The sequence below is a fragment of the Solea senegalensis genome, linkage group LG12 (genome assembly GCF_019176455.1).
Source record: "Solea senegalensis isolate Sse05_10M linkage group LG12, IFAPA_SoseM_1, whole genome shotgun sequence".
Lineage (NCBI taxonomy): Eukaryota > Metazoa > Chordata > Actinopteri > Pleuronectiformes > Soleidae > Solea > Solea senegalensis.
In genome coordinates this window covers 9,515,314-9,539,833 of record NC_058032.1, presented here as the reverse complement: position 1 = coordinate 9,539,833, position 24,520 = coordinate 9,515,314, and the positions used below count along the sequence as shown (strand labels likewise).

Genomic DNA, 24,520 nt, shown 5'->3' with positions numbered 1-24,520 from the left:
ATTAAACTGGGATTAACATGGTTAAGCTTCACTAAAATTCAGTTTAAATAAAAACTAAAATCATTGTCATGATATGCAGTTACTGAGAGAATTGATTGGTGATTTATAACACAAATCCCTGGTTTATGTGAAGAAGAGGTTACCTTGCGTGAGGCCAAGAACTCCATGCCTTTTGCAACTTGGAAGCTGTAGCAAATTAAATCTTCCAACGTCAGGACTTTCTTATATAAATCCTCAGCTTCTGTAGAAAAAAAAGGGGAAAGAACATAAATCTTTCTGGGAGTGGGAACAATTTTTCATAATGGACATAAATGGCCTTTTTATTATTAATAATAATAATAATAATAATAATAATAATAATAATACTAAGATTAATAATGTGTATAAATGTGTTAAAATGCAGTCAGTCTGATAATCAGATCAATGTGACAAGGTAACATCAAAACGATTCCCAGAGCACAACAACTCATCCTGTCACGTACGCGTCTCGGATAAAATGTCCTTTACAGACGAGAGATAAAAATCGAACAATAACTCTTTGTCCGATGTCAGGTGAAACGTGTAGTTATGGGCTGATCGGGGTTTGAGAGAGAGAGAGAGAGGGAGAGAGAGACAGGACTTCACAAAGAATCCTTCCACGGGCCCACCTGAGTAAACAGCTAATCAAACCAGAAATAACACATGAGGAAAACACGGACGATATGCCGCAAAGCAGCACTCAGGTCAGGACAGGAAATAAACAGACGCCTCCCCGGGCTCAGTGGGGTGACAGTGGCTCCTGCTGGAGTGATTGTACTGCTGAACAGGAGGAGGAAACGTCCCACCAGAGACAGGCAGAAAACAATCTGAGGGCAGCTTTCATTCCTGGGCAGGAGGGGGTGGAGCAGAGGTGAGAGAGGAGGGAGACAGCAACAGGGACAAACAAGAGAGGGAGGGGGGATGGGTGCGGGGGTGTGGAACGTGCTTGGCCTTTACCTTCTTCCTCTTCCTCTGAGTCGCAGTAGCTCTTATCTTCGATGAACCCGGAGCTGGCCGAGCTTCCGGTACTGGCCACGCTCTCCAGGCGGCGCTTCATCAGCTCACTCAGCTGACACGACGAGACTGACGACACCACCTTATCGTCCTGGTTCTGACACACACACACACACACGTATTATGTTAATGTCGTGAGGTGAGAAGACAGTTAAGGACGCTGGGGAATTAGTCGCTGAAACGCCAGGAAACAATGCAGCTGGTGTCTCACCTTGTAGACGAGAAAGTCCTCCCGCTTGCTCCTCAAGTAGTAGGACAAGTTTCCATACTTGCAGAACTCCACGATCATCATTAGTGGTCCTGTTAAGAATGTATATTTCTCATCATTTTTCTGATATAAAATGTACTTCAGTTTTAGAAGTAGAAGTATTAAGAAAGTGAGGAGTAAGGATTGAGCCGTGTGAATGAGTATTCTTCCAATTTGAATTGGTAGTAACGAGTAACAATGGTAGTTAGAGGAAATGTTGTGGGGTAAAAGTAAAAGTTGCCAGAAAGTAAAGGAGTAGTTGTAGTAGTACTCAGGAGTAGTTGATCATTTGACTCTGTGTCTTTTTTTAAATAAAAAAAAAAACAAAAAAAAATCTAACAGTTCAGAACAGCAGCGTTGTCTCTTCTTTTTTTTATAACATCCTTGATAATAAAGCTCACCTCCAGGTTTCGTGCAAGCTCCGAGCAGATTGACCACATTCAGGTGATGGCCGATGTGGATCAGGATTTTCAACTCGGACATCAGAGCTTTCCGCTCGTTGGACGTCGCTCCTCCTGTAATGGAGCGAACACAGAATTATCCACTCGATCACTGAACATACTGATCAAAATCATACACGTTTTCTTTTTGACATTACATTCCAACTTTGTTACATGCATGGATGCACACAAAGACATGGCCTTTTGTCAAATAAAGACCATGTAATGAAATAAAACGTCTCTCAATAAAATCAAATGTGTTGTACACCCCTTATCCAGTGAGTTTACACAGGCTGAATCTATTTGTCCGTCTGTTCTATTCTATGTAATTTACACACTTCTACATCTGTCACACAAATCTGGTATTACATTCAAATGTGTGTTTCGTGTATTTAAAACAAACACAAAACTTTAAATCCATATTGCACTAAACAGCAATACAACATTCCCAGGGAAATACTCTCTTCAAATATTAAGTTTGCCATCCAACACCCAGTGGTAATCATCTATTGTTCTTTGTCTTCCTTTTTTTAAATCACCGGGTAATTTTTCCAGACTTTTGGTAAACATTTGCAGCTGGAAAAGCATTTTTTGAATTCAGGGAGATTACGCTTAAAAATCTGCAAAAGAAAAAAACCCAGAAAATATGCAATGTCAGTGTGAAAGGTTAAAGAGAAAGCACGAGAGAGAAGCCTGCACTATGGTTGCTGGATTACTGGGGAATTTCATTTTGCCGGTTCATTAAATGTGATTCTGAAGAATAATAATATTGCTTTAGGCCAGTGATACAGATGGTGGAAATCCTTAAAAATAAGTGTCAACACAATTATGGAAATATGAATGAGAGGTTGCTCACGTTGCATACCCGATTTTAGGAAGTTCCGAACAACAATGCAACGTCCTCAACTTGAACCACGGATGTGAAGATATTGACTTTGTTTTACGTTGTTTCGAACCAACCTGATATTTATGAGCCAGAGGCTGAAGCAGCCGGGGAGTCTCCAACCAAACCACGGTCGATTTGAGGAGACCTGCTGCTTTCCATTAAGTCTGACCTACGACTAACAGCAGCCAGAGATCCTGTGATTTATAATGGGGCGTGATTGATGCCATGACAGTGACAAGACATCGAACCCGCAGCCCTATTTTTCATCCGTACTCGGGCCTCGTCCACATATCTACTATCACCACTCACTGATACGAATCCAGTTTTTCCACGTCTGTTCACACTCGCATAATATATAGAGAGAAAATTGCGAGAATGTAATAAAAGTTAAGTGTCAGTCGTGATAATTTGCACATGAATACTTGAGTTATGGCCTGTTTTCTGTTTTTATTCCGATTCAACATTTATGGGTAATTCATTGGAATGGGACTGTAAAATAATTGACTGGGGGAATTGTTTCGGAACATATTTTCTCCTCCTCGCCAGGTACAAGCTGCCGGAATCTGACCAGAACCTCTTCATCAAGAACAGGGGTTAGAGGTCATAGCCTTCACCTTGAACCGCACTTTGCAAGGAGCAGACATTGTGTGCTTTGCTTTGAACCAATACGCCATATAACCATTAATTGCAGGCACATGTAGCTCTGATCTCGTAATGTGCCCAAAAAGATAAAACCACACACCAGCAAATGCTGGGGGTTTTTTAACCCGAGAGACCATGAAGGCAAACTTTTTCACGTCTTACCTTTCAGCATCTTCACAGCAACAGTCTTGCAGGTTGAGAGCTTATCGATGCCAAAGGCAGACGCCTCCACCACTTTTCCAAAAGCGCCATGGCCGAGAGTTTTACCTGGCAAAGATAGAAAAGTGTGTGATAAGCGGGCAGACATCAGAGCTTCCTGTCCCCCGGGGTAGAAGAACCAAAATGGATTCTTTGTCAGTCGAGCTATGGGTCAGTAATTAAAACAACATGCTGGAGCTCTGATCACCAGGCGGCTCTTCGAGAGAATTTATGGCTCACTTACAACGGGATGACAGCACAGGTCACTGATAAGTAATGACCCTGCACACCACGCAGCTGCAGACGGGGTGACAACAATCCTCTTGTAACTTAGCGTGGCTGTGGATATTCTTACCGTCAAACAATTTTGAGATGAACTTTTAACCTTTTGTTAGAAACGCTGTGTTTGTTTCTCTGGGTTATATCAGATTACAGCATTTCTAATTGTCTGTGCTTCAAACAGAATCATTATAAACACAGATGTCACCACAACTTGATCGATGTCAAATAAAATATTGCACAACAAGTGTTTGTATATTTTAAGTGCATGCAACAAAAGAGCTAAACGTGCCAAAGTACATGAGTAATGTTTATCATTTTTACATAAACTTTACATTGTATTACATTTATAAAACTAATGTCAACCTTTTAACATGGCAGGCAAATAAGTGTCTGCACTTGTTGCTGCCCTAACCCAGCGGTCTCAAACTTGTGGCCCCTGAAACAATATCATCAGTCATTTCTCTATGTTTTTATTAAAAAATATGATAATAAATATGTTATACAACTATATATCGCCGTATATTAAAACCAACACTTTTATTGTGAAATTCTCCAATCCAATCAAATCCAACTTTATTCGTAAAGCCCTTTAAAAACAACCACAGTGGACTAAAGTGCTGTGCAGAATAATAAATAAGAGACATAAATGCTCAAAAGAGGCTTTTTCGCCTTACTGGCTAAACCAGACGCTCAGTGGCCCCCGGGTCATTTGAGTTTGAGACCCCCGCCTTAACTCTTCAGCTCGGCGCTCACCTAGTCGCAGACGATCGCGGGGAAACTCCCATTTGCTGCTGTCATACTGAAGGAGATCATTCTGCTCGTCCAGGGGACACTCGTCAGGGTCAATGATGATGGACGGACCCATCTTATAGTGCGCCGGTTGCTGAAAATGCCAGAGGAACAAACGTGAATGCCCCGGTGATCATTAAATAGAATAGAATATATTATATATAATATATTTGAATATTGTCAAAGGTTGTGGTCAAATAAATAAATAAAACTCCATAACTTGTACACGTATAAAGGACATTTCACTTTCTGCTCTCAAGTTAAGTCTTTTTTCATTAGTGATGGGAATCAGTATCAGTCTGATACTGGTCAAAATCACTGGATGGGATATTTGGGCACATAAAAAATGTAAAATCTCATACAATCCAAAAATACTAAACTGTAAAAATGTAATCTTCTTTTTGGGAGAACAATATTTGTGGCACGGTTGGAGAATTGTGTCTTTGAAATGTCTCAGCACAAATGTGTTGTTAACGGCTTCATACGTTACATATAATGCTGTAAATATCTGTATCGGAAGATTCTCGGTATCAGACACAAAAAAGTGGTATTGACCCATCCCTAGTTTTCAACTTTATCATCTGTATTTAGTCACCAGGAAAAAGTTACAATGTTGATGAGACATTTATGACTAGACACAAGTAATAACCGCTGTGCACAAATGTTTAGTCCCACTCACATACTTGACCTGAGGCCACAGAAATGTTTCCTCTTTCTTCTTTTGGCAAAAGTATGCTGTGTCCTTTTTGTCGAGTCTCTCCACAACATACAAGCATATGCCGGTTGTCAGAAAAGGATGAACTCATAAACATCTTGCTAAATTTTCCCTTCCATTCAACTGTGTTTCACAAGAGACACTGAGTCAGTCAGCGGTGCGGAATTAAATGGCTGGAAGACTGTGCCAAATGTTCAACTCATGTGGTCTGTGATAAAGAGATGAAGAGAGAGAGAGGATTCGATCCTATACCGCGTTACCTTTCTTAGCTTGCGGATGAAGAGGATAAGCATGAGCCAGAGGAAGGTGGCTGCAGCTCCAGTGCACACCAGGATTATAACCTCGATGTTTGCCTTCCCCATGTCCCCTGGAAAGAGAGAACAAACAGTTGTCTACAACAGCAGCTCTTTGACAAAAACAGTATTAGTCTGCAATTTTCATGATGTCATGATAATTTGTAATAATATATTAACCCTTATATTAACAGATCCATTGTTTAGGGTTACATTTGTTTTTTAAAAAATGGTTGTGCTGAAAAAACACTGTATAGCCTCTGTATATGTTTTAACATAGTAATGTAAACAAAAAAGCAGCCTAAATGCTCTGTGTCCTAAGACTTAACAGTGTTTTATATTATTATATATTACATATGTAATATTGAGATCAAAACAAGCTTACAATCCCAGTTTCTGTTTTTTTTTATGGCCGACCTTTAGACTTATATTTCATATCATTCTTTCGTTTATTTGTCTCTTCCTAAATGCTCTCTGACAGACTGTATACAGAGAGGAAGTGGAAACACGCTTCAATATTTATGTCTAGTTTGTTTGGGACATGCATACCACACTTTTTACTCTTCCAAACACAATTTTTCCAACCATCCATGTCGATACTCTGAAAGCTTATATCCTTTAAACTCCAACGTTTTTTGGTTCCAGCTCCCATTTCACATGATTTGTAATCAAAGCAGCACATACAGCTGTTTGCTCGTCTGTTTTGTGGCAATGCTGTAATGGAGAAAAGTCAACATGGGTAGTTGCATGATATTGGTATCACAATATTACCCAGCTTCATGTTAAATACACAAACTTCTTTTTATATCTTAGTGAGGACACCTTATAGATATCATGCATCCCCTAGCCCTATTACAGCTAAGTGCCTCACCTTAACCTTTACCCTAACTCTAACCTAAAGCTAATTCTAAACCTAACCCTAAAACCAGGTCTTAACCCTGGGTTAAGACCTGGTTTTAGGTCAAAATGTCCCCACAAGGATAGGTGTTAACATTTTTTGGAGTGTACACACACACACTCCATTAACTCCTGTGTGTTCCCAGTCTCTCGGTTGCTGTAGCAGTCAGCCTCTTTGCACTCATTAGGGGACGTCTTAACACTTCACAGAGGTCATGTCCTCGAGGAAAGGACCCTCGGCCACAGCCTTGATCATAAAACCCAAGAAGGAATTCACTTTGCATTCCCGGCAGCCACAGGTTGTCATGCCGAAGTCAAACCAGAGTATTTGTTGTTTTGATTGGACCCATCACTTCATACTGAGACATCAGTGGTGTAAAAATGCAGCGGAGTGTTGGAGTGTGTTGTTATGGTAGATATTATTTGAAGGTGTGTGCGTGACTTACCCATCACAGTAACGACAGCGCTTGACATCGCCGTGCCCGCCTCGTTGCTGGCTATGCACTCGTACAGACCCTCGTCATCTTTCTTCACCCTCTCGATGGTCAGGAGCCTGTCCTCGAGAGTTACTCCTGCAGGACACAAACTCTCAAGTTTAAAGAGTGTTAACATGTAACACCTACACTGAAATGCTATTTTATGTCTACAACAAACTCAAAGTACTTTCTTTTTCTCCCTGCAAAACTTCATTAGCCAGCAATTATATTTTCACATAGACACAGTCTTCCAGTTTAAAAGTGATGACCAGTTGATTTGGAGATAATGGTCTCAATCTCTGACTTCTGGTCTTTTTTAGTGGCATTTTGACGTAAATTTTGTAAATTATGTTCCCATTTAGAAGAAGGGGACATCAGTGTGATTTACAGCTGCTATCACACCAAAGGTATGAACACTAGTAGAATTGTGAATCTGGAGGCTTCACAATGGGAGTTTGCTTTGAAAGCTGCAGACTGCATCCATTTTTATAATATAATCAGGTAATAAAAGTATACAAAACAATAAGTTAGACATGTTTTCTCACTGTGACATTATGACATTGTTTTTGGCTCAGCAATATGTCCAGAAAAAAGTTACCGCAATAAAAATGTTCAAATCAGTTGATAATGACATTTATTGTAATAAATGACATATAATAAATAAAGACCAGTTTTTCTCTGGCTTCGACAACCTTCCCTCCCTGTGGTAACAAAATGAATTCATTCCAATGTGTATGACTGAATCTCAGGTTACCTGGACCTTCCTCCACTGGAACTCCATTCTTGTACCACATGATGCGGGGATGAGGAACTCCCTCGGCTAAGCAAGCGAGCGTCAGGGTGCTGCTACTGTTCACTTCCTGGTTAGTCAGATTCTTTGTCAGGTAGGGCCGTTTTCTCGCTGCGTCAAACAATGGAAATAAACGCTGATACTTGTGATGATGACAGCAACTCAAGTTTCGCAAGGCCATCTTCTGTGTTCCTGAGTGTTGTAGTTAGTGACAGTTATTTTTAAAAAAACTAACTCACCATCTACAGTCAGCGCTACAGGCCTGAGTTCCACCCTCTCCTGAAGCTTCTGTGCCCGGCACTTGTAGCCGGCGGCACTGTTTTTGGACACGTTGTGCAGATGGAGAGACAGAGAGATGGAGAAGGGAGTGAGCTGGAGGTCGGACACGTTGGTGGTGATGGTTTTGTTGGTGGAATCCATCCACTGCAGCTCCGTGTAGAGGTATCGAGCCGCCCGACAGGTCAGAGTGATGTCGTACCCCTCGACTGCTCTTTGAGGTTCGATGGTAAATTCATCCGAGTTATCTAGAGACACAAAGTGGAGGGATGTCATCCACGAGGATTCCTGTGATGTTAAACCTTGCACTTCCCTCCCTATTAATCTGATTGTACACGGACGAGCAGCGTGTATAACTGCTGGCTGCAGATCCTATTTTTGACAGTAGTTTTGGACACAAAGGCCAAGAATGTCAAATTTGCAGTTATTTCCTGTTTCATCACTGTTAAGTGGAAGCATGTTGCTCGTCGGCAGCGTTGCTGATGGCACTCCTGCACTCGTCCAATTGGAGTGAAGCTGAGTCTGCGCCCCAGGGCAACCAGACAGTGCTTGTTTATTTAGATTGCTGGAAAGCATTCTGTGTTCAGTAAGAGAAGACATCTGTTATTACAATTCTATCCTCTTTTTTCTTTTTCTTTTTTTTTAGATGTGTTTGATCATTCTTTGTTTTTCTCTCTTCTGGAGGAGAATGCAATTCCTCTTGGAATTTCCACTTCCATCACAGACAAGTCTTTGGCATTTGGCATCTCATGACTTCCAAGTTTTCGCCTTCATTCAACCAGGTCCAAAACCAATACTTACACCCTTTACTCTACTTGGAGAAAAGTGATTGACTTCATTGCAAAGTGTATTGTGCAAAGATTACTGTGCTTGTGTGTAGTGGCACCTCGTCCCTGCTGTTGTTACATAACTGTTTATGAGAATATTCACTTTTTTTTTTTGGGAACATTTGGAAATGCTCAGGTGCACATAAAAAGAGTAGATTCCCAGAGCAGAAGCAGAGGAAGAGGAATGACCCTGGAGCAGGAATGCAGTTATTCATAGCTGCTTTCAAACCTGTGCCATTATAGCACACCATATGGCTCAGGACATGTTTGCCTCTCTTCCGCCCCGAAGCCACTGAGCTACAGTGGAAGATGGTTTCAATTAATGCCCCCTCTGGTCTCTTTATTGCACAATACGATCTGCACATTCCTCCCGTCCTTCCATGTTCTTGCATCTTTCATTACCACACGTACTGTTTGTGTAGATGACCTCACAGATGCCGGTGCACAACTTAGCGTGCTTTGCAATTACAATAAAAGTCACTGAAGTGTCTCTGCATGCACTTTCAACTGTACAGATAAAGATGCTTTCAATTAAAGGCTACCCACTTACTATACACGTAAAAGGGGATCATCAGGGTGCTGGAGCCATCATTATTCTTGGCCTTGCAGAAATACTTTCCCGACACACTCGCCTCTCCAATCACCAGCGTGCTCATAGTCTGATGGGGATTAACATGGCAATGATTAGTGATTATTCCAAGCAGGACGAAAACACAATGAGTTGAACAAAAGGTGCCCAATATTACAGGCAGTTATTATTAGTGTGGTGTATCCTTGGGTTGTCAGTCTTCATCATAGAATTGAGTTGCTGAGAAAGAAGTGTTTTTTTTTTTCCCCCGTCACATTAATGAAAGAGTACATCTGGAGTTTTAAAACCCACTACGTCTCCTTTAGACCTGCGCTATATATCCAGTGCATGTTCATTTCCTGGAAAGCACGTCGAACGCCACACTTGGTTTTTGTTTTGTGCTGGTACAACATTTTAATGGATAAAAAAAAAAGAAAGATGGAATAATAAGTGAATCTTGGGTGAGGGCCAGACTGCGTGGGGGTCTGTTCAGTGTTCATACTGACATCTGTTTGGTGGGGCTACATCAAAGAGAACAAATGATGTGGGTGTATTGTCTGGATGTATGCTGGTCCAAACTTCCTGCATTTGTGGGGAACCATTGTGTCGACTTCACAACTGAAGCTGTGAAACAAATTTCAGCAGCCGTTATAATGTTCAACAAACAAACAGGCGGTGAGAAAACAAAGTTATATCGCACTGTCCAGTCGGTGCTGCTATGACATTTGTCAAAACACTGATGCATGGACTTATGGTATTATGTTACTCAACAAAATGTAACCCTAGCTCATAAACAGCCACTTAAATGGTTACGCACGGTCCCTGAGAGGTGACCTGAGCAGGCGCACTGTGACCTCTGTGCCCATGTCCTACCCGTGTGTTTTGTTTATATTATGACCCCGGCCAGTCTCCCTCTCCACTGGGCCGTTTGGGGGAGCCACTCTGAGGCCCAGCCCCGTCTACATCCTTATTCACAGGCCAACACAATTTATGTGACGTGACAGAGAGGAATTCACCTCCAACAAATCCCTCTTCTTTCTAAACTGCGGCATGTTATCATTGACCCTTGGTGCTGACCCTCATAAAGCACCAGTGTTTGGCCACAGGTACTTGTAAATAAGGACTGCCCGCATGTTCAAGATAAATTAGAGATGGTGCCCCCGTGAAAATGATGAGCAAAGAGGTAGATGTTCAGGTTCAAGCAGTGAACTGAATGGTCTGGGTTGAAAACGATCACTTTTCTTCTCCTGAGAAATTGTACGTCAATGACTGTGTGCCCTTATTTAACCTGACTAATGGGGGTTTATAATCTAATCGTGAGGACCTACTTGTGTTCAGGTAGTGGAGGCCTGCTCTTAATTATGTTTGGTTGTAGTAACTAGTAACATGTTTCCATCGAGCAATGTCCTTTTTTTTTACCTGTTTTGATGGAAAAATGCATTTGATGTGACATGTAGATTCCTCAAATCTGTTAAATCTGTCTGTCAAGTTGTGATTAAATGTTTCTTTCGGTTATTACCTTGTGTCACACTATTATATTACACTCAACTCACATTCAACAGAATTCCGGCTGTTGTAACAGTGTCTGTAATGACTTGTTGTCACCTGTTATGGTGCAACATAAGATTCTGCATCGGTTTATTCTCATCCCTTGGCACATGCATCACTGAGTCAGAGGGTGATTTAATCTGATGTCAGAATAAAACAATGTGTCTTTGGTCAAGGATGAAGCTACAGGTTGTCTTAATGAAAGAAAAGTGTATTTCACTTCAGTCAGAGATGGGAATGTCCTGATAGAGAAACATCAGTGCAGTTATGCTTGTGTGATATTTATCAATATGACATCTTCCTTTTCAGATGAAACACACTATTTCCTTTTTTTTATTGCCCTGTTGTTTCTTTGGGTTTATTCCAAGAATTAATTGTGTCTTTCTTTTTTTTTTGTCTTGCAGTGAAAAACAAAACTGAGGCCTGCCAAGGGCCACTCGGTTTTGCTCACAGTTACATAAGTCGAAATTAATGCTGAGAAGCCAAATCATTTTCAGTGGAGAGAAGTTCATAATCACAGCCAGTATAAAGGAGGACTGTCAGGATTTATGGATTTCAGATGTTGAATGTGACTTTCAAGGCCTAGTTATGGGGAGATTTCTTGAATCTGACACAAGCTGTGGATCGGAACACATCTGCTTGACTGATCCCGCCTTTTTTCACCGCTTTTTTTTGTTGTTGAGCACATTTCACAGTGAGCAAAGTATGCTCCAAGTGATCTGAACCGAAAAACACTTACCTTGTTTTTCCTTTGAACCAGCACATGCTTGGCACTTATGCTCTTAATCCAGTTGTGGGACTCATCTGCCTCGTCATCAGTGCTGACCTCCGTGATCTGCTCAGTGTCAGACATGCAACTGCAGGACAGAAAGAAATCCAATAAAACTCATGTTTGTAAACACACATTCACATGTGCAGTCAGACTTTTATATTGTTTTAGAGTCCTGTAGAGAGTCTAGACCTGGTAGTCTGTTGTTATAAAACCGAGAGAAAAGATTTAACCACACCCACAAACCCACCCAAACCCTTCACCACCCACAGTGGGGAACAATCAGCCTGATGAGAGGAGACGCAGAGGAGGAAACAGCAGCAGCGACAGGATGGGTTGTGCTGTGCGTCACCTTGTACAGGAACACCCGCCATGTTCTGGTCCGAGGAGATAAGGTTGATCGTAGGGACTTGGCGGTCAACAGGGGCCAGCTGATAACTCCTTAACCTGGTGATAAAGACACCCCCGTATTTCTGCTTCCTGCATGAGCAGCCCCACTGCACCATACCAGACTCTGTTCACCTCTAAAACCCAACTCTTTAAACTCCAAAAGATTTTGACAAGATGTGATCTTGAAGTGTGATAAGTGGGATTTACCTTGACAGGTATTTGCAGGGTCAGGCCTGTGTAAAACAAACACTTTGCACAGTTGCCCTCTCCTCTGTCTCATTAGCTGGCTGCTACTGCCCAGCCAACGTTCCTAGTGCCAACCCTGATTATCTTTATTCCGACAGGAAGAGCGGCTTTGACCCAATTAACACGCTGCTATTGTTTATTATAAATCTGACAAGTTTTTTATTTTTTTTTATTTTACATAATAAAATAACATAAAGTGAACATATTTTAGTGTCTTCCAGTGCAGATTGTTGTTTTTGTTACTGGTGCTGGGGCCTGATAACCCCAACCCTAATGGGCTGATGGCCCATTGTTTCCCTGATCTTACAACCTTCAGGTCTCCCGCTGTCAGTGACGAGGCAGGACCTCAGTGAATGTTCATCTTGTTTGTGGGTTCACTACCAGGCTGGTATTCATGCACTGTCACTCACACACTCAGCCCTAGTCTGACAGCAGCTCTACGAATCTGGGATTGATGCATCTCGTCCATGTTTCCTGTTCAGCTGACAGGACTGCTGACCACAAACCAGGGGCCAGCTCTCAAGGGCAGCTCTTTCCTTTGACTAATGTGTCATATTCTGATATGACACAGAATATGACATATGTTGGTAGATATGAGGGTTGGCTCTGCTAAGTCTGTAATGCTCTTTGCCTGTGTGTGTTTACATTTTTCTCCCTCCAACACAATGGTGGCATTTGTGGAATTAAACTGCAAACTTCAGTTAAAGATCCGGTGTGTAAGAATTAGCGATATCTAATGGTCAGACTGCAGACTGTAACAAATGGAGGACTCCTCCGCTCACTTCCCCCAGCGCGTCAGGGAACAACAGTGGTCCGCACATACCAGCAGTGATGTGGTTCATTTTATTTTGCGTGGTAAGCCTTGTTAGTTACAAGGTTTTTTTCTGCAGCTACAAAAACAAACCATATTTATTTTATTTTAAAGTGCAGTGCATCACAGGGGACTGTGTGAAAACACCACACTCAACAAACCAGTGTATATCTAAAGATAAGTCAAAGGGTAAATGAAGTATTCTGTGCCTAAAACATTTCCCTTAGTTAATTAGTTCATAATTCTATTAGAACTGAAGGAAGTCAACATGAAGAAAATCAGGTTTAAGCGTTTCTTTCCTCAGAACATACTGAGATGGTGACTCACCTTTTAAGCATAGGGTCTGAATGACATGGCTGCCAGAGCCAAGTGATGTTTGGCAGGGGAAACCCGTAAGCAGTGCAGGTTAGCTGATGCTGCTTGCCAAACATGTAGGTCTGCACGTCCACAGTGGCAAGCTCCGCCTCTGAAATAGTTGGCTTTACTTTACACAAGTACACAGAAAAGAGAGAAACAGAGAGAAAGAGGAGAAGAAGAAGAAGATGAGAGAGAGATAGTGAGAGCGTTAGATCAACCATCTGTAATCCCAATCCAGTTCACTGTGGAATCTCATAATGTCTTTATAATGAGGAATGACAGTCATGATGAATAGCCATGAAAAGGTGCCACTGACATTGGTTGTGCTTTAGACGCTGTGTATAAGAAGAATGACAGGATGATTAGCTAGCCCCGGGGCTGTAGGTCAAAAAAGGACCTCACCGTGGGCCCTGCCCCGGTCAGTGAATCCACCATGTGCACCGTAATTAGCAACAGACAAATATCCTTGTGCCACCTCAGGCGGCAAACCCACATCACAGCCGTCCTCCCCGTTTTTGAACAGCTGAAACATGCGGCGACATTGCTCGGCCGACCGCAAAAATCTGCATCCCACTACGCTCACACGTCATCGCAAATCTCATTAATGATCTGTGTGACAGCTCCAAACAACCGATGCACAAAGTTTAAAATAGCTCCCTAATTGATACCAGGAAACTCTCTTCACTTTGTTTGTTTGTGTGTGTGTTTATTTTTTGTGCCATTTTGATAAATCAAGCACGAAGGAGGTAGATTTTATTTTATTTTTTTACGTATTTCAGCACGCTATGTTTTCTTGATATTGTTTAAAGAAATGCACAGAAAATCCCCCCCCCCGTGTTTCATGTTTCAGCACCATGTCACTTTGTAAGTTATCATTTATCTACACAAACACTGTACAGGCTGGGGTAAGTGCGTGAGCTGCATTGTGAGGATGCAAATAAATGCCGGGGTCTGGGGGGGTCTGAGCGGCTGGAGTCTGTGCGCAGACCGTTTACACACAGCGAAAAGCCCCTTCAAAAGAGCCCCAATAATCAACAACAGCTGCCCTGCTACGTCAATCCAGCTCTGGAATCAACAAGCCTGCAAATTCCTCTCATACTGGAGCTGCTACCTGCCGTCCAGTGGACTGAATGAAAGCAGCAACAGCTCTGCGGCAGCCTCTGTCCAAAGCCAACGCGCTGCTTCATTTCCTTTGGGATCCAAAGTCATTACACACTTTATGACCAAAGCTTACATTTGATGAGCAGAGTGTAGGTCAGATTCTTGTACAGGCCCTTCGCTCGGTTGCCCAGTTGTACGGTGTAGACTCCAGTGTGCCTGTGCTGTACGTCAGTGATGACCAAGTTGAAATCAGACATGGAGTAACAGGTGGAATTCTTATGTATAGGGATGCCGTCCTTATACCTGAACATGTAAAGCATAGAATGTTTTATTTGTTAAACACATGAGAGAATAATACTGTATATGAGCCACAGGGTTATTACTGCTGATTAGTAACAACTGTTTACAGATAATAGCAATAAGTATTTTAATAAAATGAATCAATTATAGAAACTAGTACAGAGTATGTAAAGTATAGAAACTATACAAAGGTATATATTATACTGATTAGTGAGAGACAAACAAAGACGGTAAGCAATGCATTAGAATGCACAGGCAACAAAGATTATATTTTAAATAAAAAGCATATTTAAATGTTATTTTAGTTTCTAATAAAGTACTACAATAGAGGGTGGGTTAACTTCAAACAATTGTTTAAACTAATCAATATGAAATAAATATTCTTTTGTACTATTTTTCTTTCAGGTCATTTCCATGTCTATTCCTAAGGAGACTTTTGACAATAAAGGATTTAAAAGCTTGTTAAGTTTGTTCTGTTTAAATTGGATATCCGTGATGGGACAGTACCTCAGAGGGTGCTTTTGCTTCACTGAATCCATGACATGTGCATGTTACACCATTACTCACCATGATATCAAGTCTGGTGGAGGCAGAGCGTTGACCTTGGGTTCGAACACAAGCCTCTTTCTTCCTTCTTTGACAATCACCCTGCTGGGATGCTCATGTCGGTAGGAGATGTTGAGGAACGGATGCTCTACGACAAACAAATCACAAATCATGCTGTTAGCACATCTGTAACCACAGTGTTACAGATATGTAGTTGTCTTCTTATACTTTTCCACTTTCAACCTCTGCCTGTTATGCTAAAATTAACCAAGTAGGTTAAATCTTTACAGAAATGAAAGAAAGAGTGGCACAATGTAAGTGCTTGTGTTTTTACTTGGACCTGCAGTAACTGTTTTAAACACTAAAGGCCACTGTTGTGCATATTTGACACAATATCACCTTTAAAAAAAACCTGATAGTCAATTTGAAATATATGATGTAAATGTTTACTCACCGTAGACAATGACTTTCACTGTGGCATTCCTGTACACCATGGCTTCAATATCTGCTGTGCAGCGATACATCCCCCTATCCTCGACAGTAACGTTTGGCAACACTAAACCCTTGCTCATCACAAAGGCAATAGCAGGTTTTTCTATGGTCTTGGGTGTATAATGGCGATTATCCTGAAGAACAAATGAAGTACCGTAAACTCTGCAGTCAGCGACAGACACACAACATACACCGTTCACAACGTCACCGGTAAATAATGAACTTACTTTCTTCCTTGGAAAATCCCACATAAAGTTGATTCTTCCATTGTACGTCGTCTCGCCGGTACAGTTGAGGACGAGAGTGTCTCCGACCAACACCTTAGCACGATCTGGCGTGATCTTTACATTTTTCAGTTCAAGTGCTGTAGAATGGACACGAGAGACGCGGTGAGATTTTGAAACACACACACTCTGGTTCATTTTAAATTCATTTTAAACTGGACATAAACAAAACCACACTCACTCCTTCTATTAGGGATGTACATGGACTTGAACTCACGACCGTTGACCACTGTGCTACAGGTGAGCATGTGGTATATCGTATACGGGCCGTAGGGAATCTTAAACCCCACCTTTGGATCCCATTCCATGTCCTTAACGACCTTCTCTAGTAAAGGCGGGTTCTGCAATTGGGACAGAAGAGCGGAGAGAACTTTGTCAGAACCCACGGATATTTGGTGACCCCTGTGAGCTGAAAGATCACTGAGCCAGACAGAGTGAAGGGTAACGCACTCAACTCGATTTAACGTGTAAAGTCATGCTCGGCTGGCCTCAGCTGGGTACGCACGTGTGTGAATGTGAAGGTTTGATTTGTTTATATGGTTTTGTTGCGTATAACCTCTGCAATGGAGCGCGAAACACTGAAACACTGCCGATTGGAAACGGATGTACGTGCCTGCTGTTGTTTGTTCTCGCGCCAGAAGGTTGAGCTAGGAGAAGAGGCAAAGGGAAGGAAAAGGAGCAGGAAGGAGGAATGCCATGGTGTTTCGAAATAGGAGGAAGGTCACTTAACCAATATCTGTTCCATCTGAGGCAGAGGTGTTGGCAAATATGGCAAAAAGCCCAGATGTTTCACCTCAGGCAACATGTTTCTTAAGTTCTCCACAAATATGAAGTGGATTAACAGAGGTAGACACACGTCCTCTGGGATCAGTTATCAGTCACAATCTTGCGTAAGTTACCTGTTATTTCCTGTGACTTGACACACTATGTACTGTTTTCACTCTGCATTTCCTGACGTCCGTAGGAGGAGAAGGGCTAAATTTAGTCCGAGAGTCTATTCTGAGAAAAACAAACTCTTGGAACACCTTCCTGCTCTTACAGGAAGTAGACAGGATGACTCCCTTGGCTGCCCCTGAGCTTCCCTGAGACAAGCCACTGTCCCCTGCTCTGTGTCTGTGTGTCGGATGGTGTGAGAACCAGAGAGATGCCCTGTGCACAGAGTGTAAACACCTCTTTTTTTTCCCAGAGGACAAGTAAAGATACCCTGCTGTGGTATAAATAACAATGTTGATGATCGATGTTGATTTGTGTGTGTGTGTGTGTGTGTGTAATCAAATAACATACAGACATTTACTAAATAGTGCATGTCCAGCAAGATGTATGCAACACTAGTGTTTTCCTATACATTACCAAGCAATAAGCCATCATTAAGGATAGTTTGTGAGTGAAGATCCAAGATTAATCAACTCAGACTTTATATTTTTGAATCAGTATTTGGAGTGCGATGTGGACACAAATGCCAGACTCACTCCCTACTCTATGCAACCTCTTAATCTGTGAGTGGACATGAGCAGAGGAGTGTGTAATGTAACGATGCCAAGTCTTTACCGTGGTCAGCGTCACGTCAGCATCAGGAGAGGACGTCCGGCATGGAATTATGAGGCTTGGCTGATGTCTGTAGATGGCCAGACCGTACGGTGTTGGATAATGAGGCTCCACGAAAGGTTGCTCTGGATCTGTGGGACAACAAAAAAAACTCAAAAGAAGAAAAAGAAACAGAAATAGTGTTTCAAAGCAGATGTGGCCCATTGCATTCTGTCCTTTGGGATGTCTGTGTTCTGTCGTGCATTTACAGCCAACGGAGGTGAAAGAGCTATGCCACAGCAGTGCAATTGAATCAGGGCAATGTCAGGGCATGAGAAATTAAATAAAGAAACGATTTCACTGCAGCGGAATAAAGCGGTGAAGCACAGATCACGCTATAGTGAGCCCCTAATGGGCAGCCAGCAATCACACACGCGGCTGTGGGAATTTCATGGCTGGACAAATAGTCTGTGTTTGGTGTGAGGTCAAGCAGTAGTGGTGTGATAAAGAATCTATTATTTCAAACGTAAGCATGGAAAATGATCTAATAAACATCTGAGCGGCTTTGAAAAGAGAGTGTTAGACTAAACACAGGCACAGCAGGCTGCCTGATAGCTTGGCTGAGAGAGCACCAGAGTCACAAGGCCGCAAGAGAACAAAGTGCAAACAAAGTGCACTTAGTGTTAGTTCACTTTTTTTAAGACCAATATTTCATCATTTTATACTCATAATACCATTGAAGTCAGACCTTATTCCTGATCTGTTGCCTGGTACCACTGAACGTGGAGGGTATTCACTGGAGTACATGTAAAACAGTTTCTTACAAAAAACCTGTTCCCTGAAAGTGTGACAAACATTTTGGTTCAGGGTGGATTCTTCTCTGGCCTGGGCCCCGTCCCTCCACGTGAAATCCATTTAAGTTTATTACTTTTTGCGTAATCTTGCTGTCAAACAAACAAACAAATCAACACAAGGCATCGTTTGGGTTTCTTGTTGGCGGTAACAATAGCGTAACAGTAACTGGTGCCATCTGATGCATCAGGCGAGGCGTAGGAAAACAGTAGCAGGGGCCGGAATTCACATTCAATGACCAGGGCTTCCTGTGCAATCACGCTCAACCTTCCACCTCCACAAGAACCCTGAAGAACCAAAGAAACCACTTCCTCTCTCTGTCTGACTCTCTACCGGGAGGCACTTAAGCCTAACTGTCATAGTACATTTTAGTCAGCATCCTGCATTTAAAGAATGAGTGTATAGTCATCATAGCACAGCAGCTGTTATGATGACTGTAATAAGTCATCATAAAAAAATACTGCACAACATTTTTCTTTCTTTTCTGTAGAAAGTAAAACTTAAATTTAGGTCACATGGTTCAAAGGAAAACAGCTCTGTGTCCTTTTCTGTGCTCAAGTTCTGTCTTTTCCTTAAAAAACATGCAGTTTTTATTTTTCTTGCTGGGAAACGACTTACAGTCAGTGGTCTGTGTGGAATAATTTAAGCGTCATAAATCTATCAAAGACAGCATGGGTTTCTGTTTTCTTGTTCCCTCTGCTTCACTCACTGTTTCGACAAAGAAAGGCCATCGTGTGAGAGGCATTTTTTTTTTTCACCTTTGACATAGATGTAGGTTGAGGTGACGTGGTCCGAACCATTTCTGGGGTAATCACAGCTGTACGGCCCCGTGTCCCTGCCACTCAGCTGCGTGACCGTCAGTTTGCTGCAGTGTGAGTGGTGTTTCGAGTCACACTGTTCCACCTTCACGTCCGACGATGAAATGGATCGCCAGGCAAGTGTCCAGCGCAGTGGGCCGTGACCTCTAACAAGAGGACAGAGGGGAAGAGAAAGACACGTTTGCTTAATGCGGTTCACTTAGGTGAGAGATGGTGGAAAATGTACGATGACATGAAGAATAAGCTTTCACTCCTGGGTGAAAGCTGAAGAAACCACTTAGTTGTGATTTTAAAAACATTAATGGTATATACAATGCAATACGATATACTTTTATTGTCCCCATGGGGAGATTTGTACATTATAGCGCCTTCACAGATAGAATAAATATAGCACCTGACAAAATATAACACTCAAAATGAACAGTAGACACAAACTGCACACACCCTATACTCATAATAAACCCTAAAATACTAAATAATGATCATAAGACACTTGTTATATTGATATTGAAGAACATGCCACAAATTATAACTGGATTGTTGTGCAGCCAGTATCTGTCATTTCCCAGACTTGTCAGTGGCGAAATCCGCTGCTCGTCGTCTAAATCCCCGCTAACGTTTAGCTGCTGTCTTTTTAAAATGTGAAATAAACGACTGCCTGGGTCCATTCACGCTGCTGTAACAGGTCACCCTTTTTTTATGCCAAAGCCATCATTCTTCTACTTCATCCACCATCACCATCGCTGTCTGAAGCATGGACGCAACAAAAGAACTCCTTTTGTGAATGGAAGTCTTCGAGAAAACGATCCTCCTTGATCCGTCACTTGAACATCAGTGCACATGTTTTCTTCCTGAAGAATGAATCAGCCTCAGTCTGGTCTCAGGTCTTCTTCAATAACAGATGATGATTGACAGTCTAATAGGTGCCTGGGTGCAAGTGATGCCTGTGAACTACTGTTGAAAATGTCAACATGGCGGTGGTCAAATCATGAACCTCAAGGCTTCAAAATGGGAGTTCAGCTTTAAATGAGCTGGACTCTGTGGGACGACTTTGTCATAACATTTAATTTGCACAATCAGAAATGATTCATCACTTCTCCTAAATTAAAACAAGTTGATAAATCAGCCTTGGTAATGTAAACACTGCATAAACTTCATATGTTTGAAGGAAATGTGTCGTAGCTGACAATGACCTAAGAGGATTTTTTAGTTGAAGGTGACAGCAGCTGCCGCTCCCCTCGGGACTCTTTGGCCTGACATCCAGTTTCAGTTTACTCTGAGTTAATCTCAAATCGGCCGATAACTTGAGCTTTCACATGGGAACGTGGCTTCTCTTGAATGACGTGCCTTGGCCGACACATTCTTTCCACGCAGCGTCTATTTTAAAAACTTTTATTAAAGAGATCCCATAGGAGCGTCCAGCATGTTTTGCATACCACTGCCTTTGCCTGCAGGATTTTGGGTCAAGCAACCTCCACCTCTTTATCCAGTGACAATCACAGCATGACAGTTTAGCACGGGGCCAAGCATCTTGAGCACATGACCTTGTAGGGAATCATTACATTAGATAGACGTGGATTCCTTAACATTCCTTGCAGGGCCTGCAAAAATGATGCAAGCCTCTTTAAATTCAAATAAAAATAACTATACACTTGGGTCTCACAGACCCTAATGGAAACTCAAATGTGGACCACCACCACCACCACTGGTTTCTTTGTAGACAGCAAGTGTCTCAAGAAGCAGGCACGTCCCATTTGTTTCCCCTGCTGACTGTTCTGATACGTACTGAGACCAGGGTGAACTTTATGGCCGTGGTGTGTGAGAATGAGACCACTGTCATTTCCACTGACCTGTGACAACTGACCACAAAAGGGGGCCAGAGCAAAAGTAATAAAGTAATAAAACTGTCACAGAGACTTTCTTTTGTCACAATAATTAAGAATTTAGATAATTCATCACCTGGTTTCATTGTATTATAGTCTAATGTTGTATTGTATGAAGACAGAAAATGTGTGTTACCTACCTGCATGTGAGGATCAATGTGTTTCCATGATGGTAAACGGGGGGATTCTTGGAGGACAGGATCTTCGGCATGAGCTCTTTCTCCAGTCGCCCTGTTGAGAACACAAACACACAAATACAGAGTAAATGTGAAGTACACGTCCACTGCATTTATCTTCCCTCATTTGTATGAAAACAAATGCAATAAATCGACCCTCCTAACGTGGCCTTTATTTGTAGCACATGACCCACAAAACAATGGAGTTACACACCGGGGTAATTCTGCTGACACATGCTGCACACACATGCATTTGTAAGCACATGGAAACACACACACATAAATGAGTACACCTGCATTTACAAACACACACATAGAGGGAGAGAGAGGGAGGAAAAGAGAAACACACACATTTGTCCATTATTCATAACAGCTGCTGTGCTAAGAAAGAGCCGACAGTGCCAGCGCTGGCAGTGGCACTCCAATATTGACTTCCTCAGAATGTATTATTGTTTTATTGTCCAGGGTTATTCAGTGGGGAACTGTTGGCTCACACACTTTCATGTTGTGATATAAAACATTGCTCTGCAACAAATGAATAACCACTTAAGTAATAATAATAATTCAAACCGAGTGTTTAATCGTCCCCGGTGTATTTGTGTTAGACATGCGAATACAGTGCTTTTCTTCTTTTAATTACCGCGTGCACTAGTTTACACTACACTACTTGTGGGCAGCTGTGGGCCGGTGGCAGAATGGGTCGTCTTCCAACTGGGAGGTCCATTACGGGCTCGGCTAGTCCACATGGCAATGTGTCCCTGGGCAAAGACTCTTAACTTCGAGACGGTCGTGACGGCTGTGCCGACAGCGTGTGGATGGCTGAGACAGACGTGTGATAGAATAAAGTGCTTTATAAATACACACCATTTACTACAGTTTTGTTCTTCAGACGTTCACTTCAACAATTTGGGGGTACAGTGTCTTGCACATTATCAGCATGTAGACCAGAGAAGCTGGGGATCAAACCCCCACCTTCGACCCTCTACAGTGTCCTTATACCGACAGCAACATCCTTTAAGTCGATAGCTGAAAACGAGGTCAATAATTAATCACGTAGAATACGACCATTGGGAACAATTACAAACAAGTGGCAAAATAAAAAAGACAGTTTATCATGTTGCGAGACTGATTTATGAATGTTTAACGTGCCGTTCCTTTGTACGTGCCAAAACTACGGCTGGTGACAAAAACAACACCTGAAAACATCCTCCTGACCTTGAATTGCAATGACAGCGTGCTCATTCCTGAAAAGTGGAGGATTTTCCCTCTTATCATCCTCACTAACTCACTACAGATGGATGAATCAGCAGGGCCCCCAGCAGCCCACTAAAAGAGAGGGAGGAAAAAAAATACACCCCCATGGCTGTGTCTTTATGCTTCCACTTGCCCCAGTGTCTGCCCAACACTGACCCCAGCAAGCCTCCCAACACCCCCAACCCCCCGCAACAGCTGTGTGCTGCATTCCTCCAGCAGATCGCCTGAAAAATGCCAAAAATTGTGCTTATTGTGTTGGTTCAAAGAGCCCCGGGGCTGGTTCTAATTAAGAGCCGTTAAACAGAGGACAGGCATGAAACAAACGGAGCGAGGGAGGGAATGAGGCCGAGAGACTCGTGGGTTCACTTTCTCAGAACACTGACGGGGTTCTGAGCCAGTGACACAACATTAAACTGATTACTGACATACTGTAGGGCCAAGACGGCTAATATTAGCATCCACATGTCCTTGTCCTCGGTGATAAAGGGAAGTGGCACAGGACACACAGTTTGGAAAACATCTGTGGTATTTTAGGTTCATTAGCAGCCAGAAAAACAAAGATTTAAACAGCGTTGGACACCAGGATATACTCAAAAAGTCTGTAGCTCAGAAAATGCTATTTAAATATTAGGCATTTCAACTGATGTGAGATGATGAAACATCTATAACACAGCTACACTGGGCTAAAAATAAAACGGAAGTGCTTCTTCATGATTCAGTTTTGATGATGCCGTTAATCTTGTGACTGCTAACACAAGAGAAGTACAGCTCAGAAGAACAGGAGGAAACAACCCAACATGTTTTTGTAACCAGATACCTGATACAACATGCTGCTGATGTTGACTAATAATAATACATGTATGAAAGTGTGCAGCGTGACTGAAGTGAATGGGAAACTCCAGGTCACGGCCCCTCAAGTGTTCGCAATAATGCACGGAATTCCCTCCTCTTTCACAGACAGTATTTTGTATAATTTTTTTTTGGTGCTTTCAAGGCAAAGGTAACAATACGGCAGAACAATTCCTTTGTATAACCGTGCCATTTCAGTCCCTGCACATTTGTGATAACTGCCCATAAAATGGGTGGAAGGGAAATCATTGTTCGACAAAAGAGTGCAGGGTCACAGGTGGCGAGTCCTCTTCTCTCCACGAAAACCATGGTGACAGAAGTCTAACAATAGTCACTGATTTGCAAGAGACGTAAAAACATCATTTCATTAAATATTCTTCAAAGAAAATATACCGTATGCATCTCATTAGCTGCTTTTTAGAGAGATTCTTCAAAGATTTTCCTGGGGGCCTGTTTATGTGAACACAAACATCCACAGAATCAGATTACAGATTAGTTTAATCTCTGGATAATCCACTGCAAGCAAAGTCTTCTGCCTACCTTAAATCAGGTGCTTGATCATACTGTATGTTTTGTGTAATCCCGCATGTAGTGATTCATGCAGTCAATGTTGTATCAAAGTGTGTCATTGACGCTCAAAACCTCGAGTTTCTCAGATTTGAAGTGTAGATTTTCAGTGTAACCCCAATGGAACGTGTGAGCTTGTGAGTGAGATGTGGGAAGTCTTGCTTTGGTTGAGTCATGGGAGCACTTTTCTGCTTAGCAATGGCAACATGGAAAGGTCATTTTAACATTACTGTAATTATATATGATCATGAAATACAAATAATTAGACCAGACATATGGAGCTTTTCCACTACATCGTCACCGGCACGGCACAGCACGGCACAGCTCACCACCACATGGTTTAGTTTGTTTTCCATTACTATTGTACCACCTCAATGTGGGCGGAGTCATCACTG

General features: G+C 42.2%; 1 protein-coding gene across 1 annotated transcript in view; it reads right to left on the bottom strand.

Moving 5' to 3' along the window:
- Positions 1–24,520, bottom strand: part of kdrl (kinase insert domain receptor like) — a 45,342-nt gene that overhangs the window by 16,900 nt on the left and 3,922 nt on the right. Inside the window, exons 2-22 of the mRNA XM_044040285.1 lie at positions 21,420–21,510; positions 19,337–19,542; positions 17,751–17,878; positions 16,384–16,543; positions 16,146–16,282; positions 15,881–16,052; positions 15,448–15,574; positions 14,714–14,883; positions 13,450–13,606; positions 11,646–11,763; positions 9,341–9,449; positions 7,927–8,211; positions 7,652–7,798; positions 6,868–6,993; positions 5,492–5,598; positions 4,481–4,610; positions 3,410–3,514; positions 1,681–1,794; positions 1,244–1,332; positions 976–1,129; positions 144–241 (exon numbers count right to left, since the gene is read on the bottom strand). Of these exons, the coding sequence (XP_043896220.1) occupies positions 144–241; positions 976–1,129; positions 1,244–1,332; positions 1,681–1,794; positions 3,410–3,514; positions 4,481–4,610; positions 5,492–5,598; positions 6,868–6,993; positions 7,652–7,798; positions 7,927–8,211; positions 9,341–9,449; positions 11,646–11,763; positions 13,450–13,606; positions 14,714–14,883; positions 15,448–15,574; positions 15,881–16,052; positions 16,146–16,282; positions 16,384–16,543; positions 17,751–17,878; positions 19,337–19,542; positions 21,420–21,510 (2,930 nt within the window). The remainder of the gene's footprint in view (positions 1–143; positions 242–975; positions 1,130–1,243; positions 1,333–1,680; positions 1,795–3,409; positions 3,515–4,480; positions 4,611–5,491; positions 5,599–6,867; positions 6,994–7,651; positions 7,799–7,926; positions 8,212–9,340; positions 9,450–11,645; positions 11,764–13,449; positions 13,607–14,713; positions 14,884–15,447; positions 15,575–15,880; positions 16,053–16,145; positions 16,283–16,383; positions 16,544–17,750; positions 17,879–19,336; positions 19,543–21,419; positions 21,511–24,520) is intronic.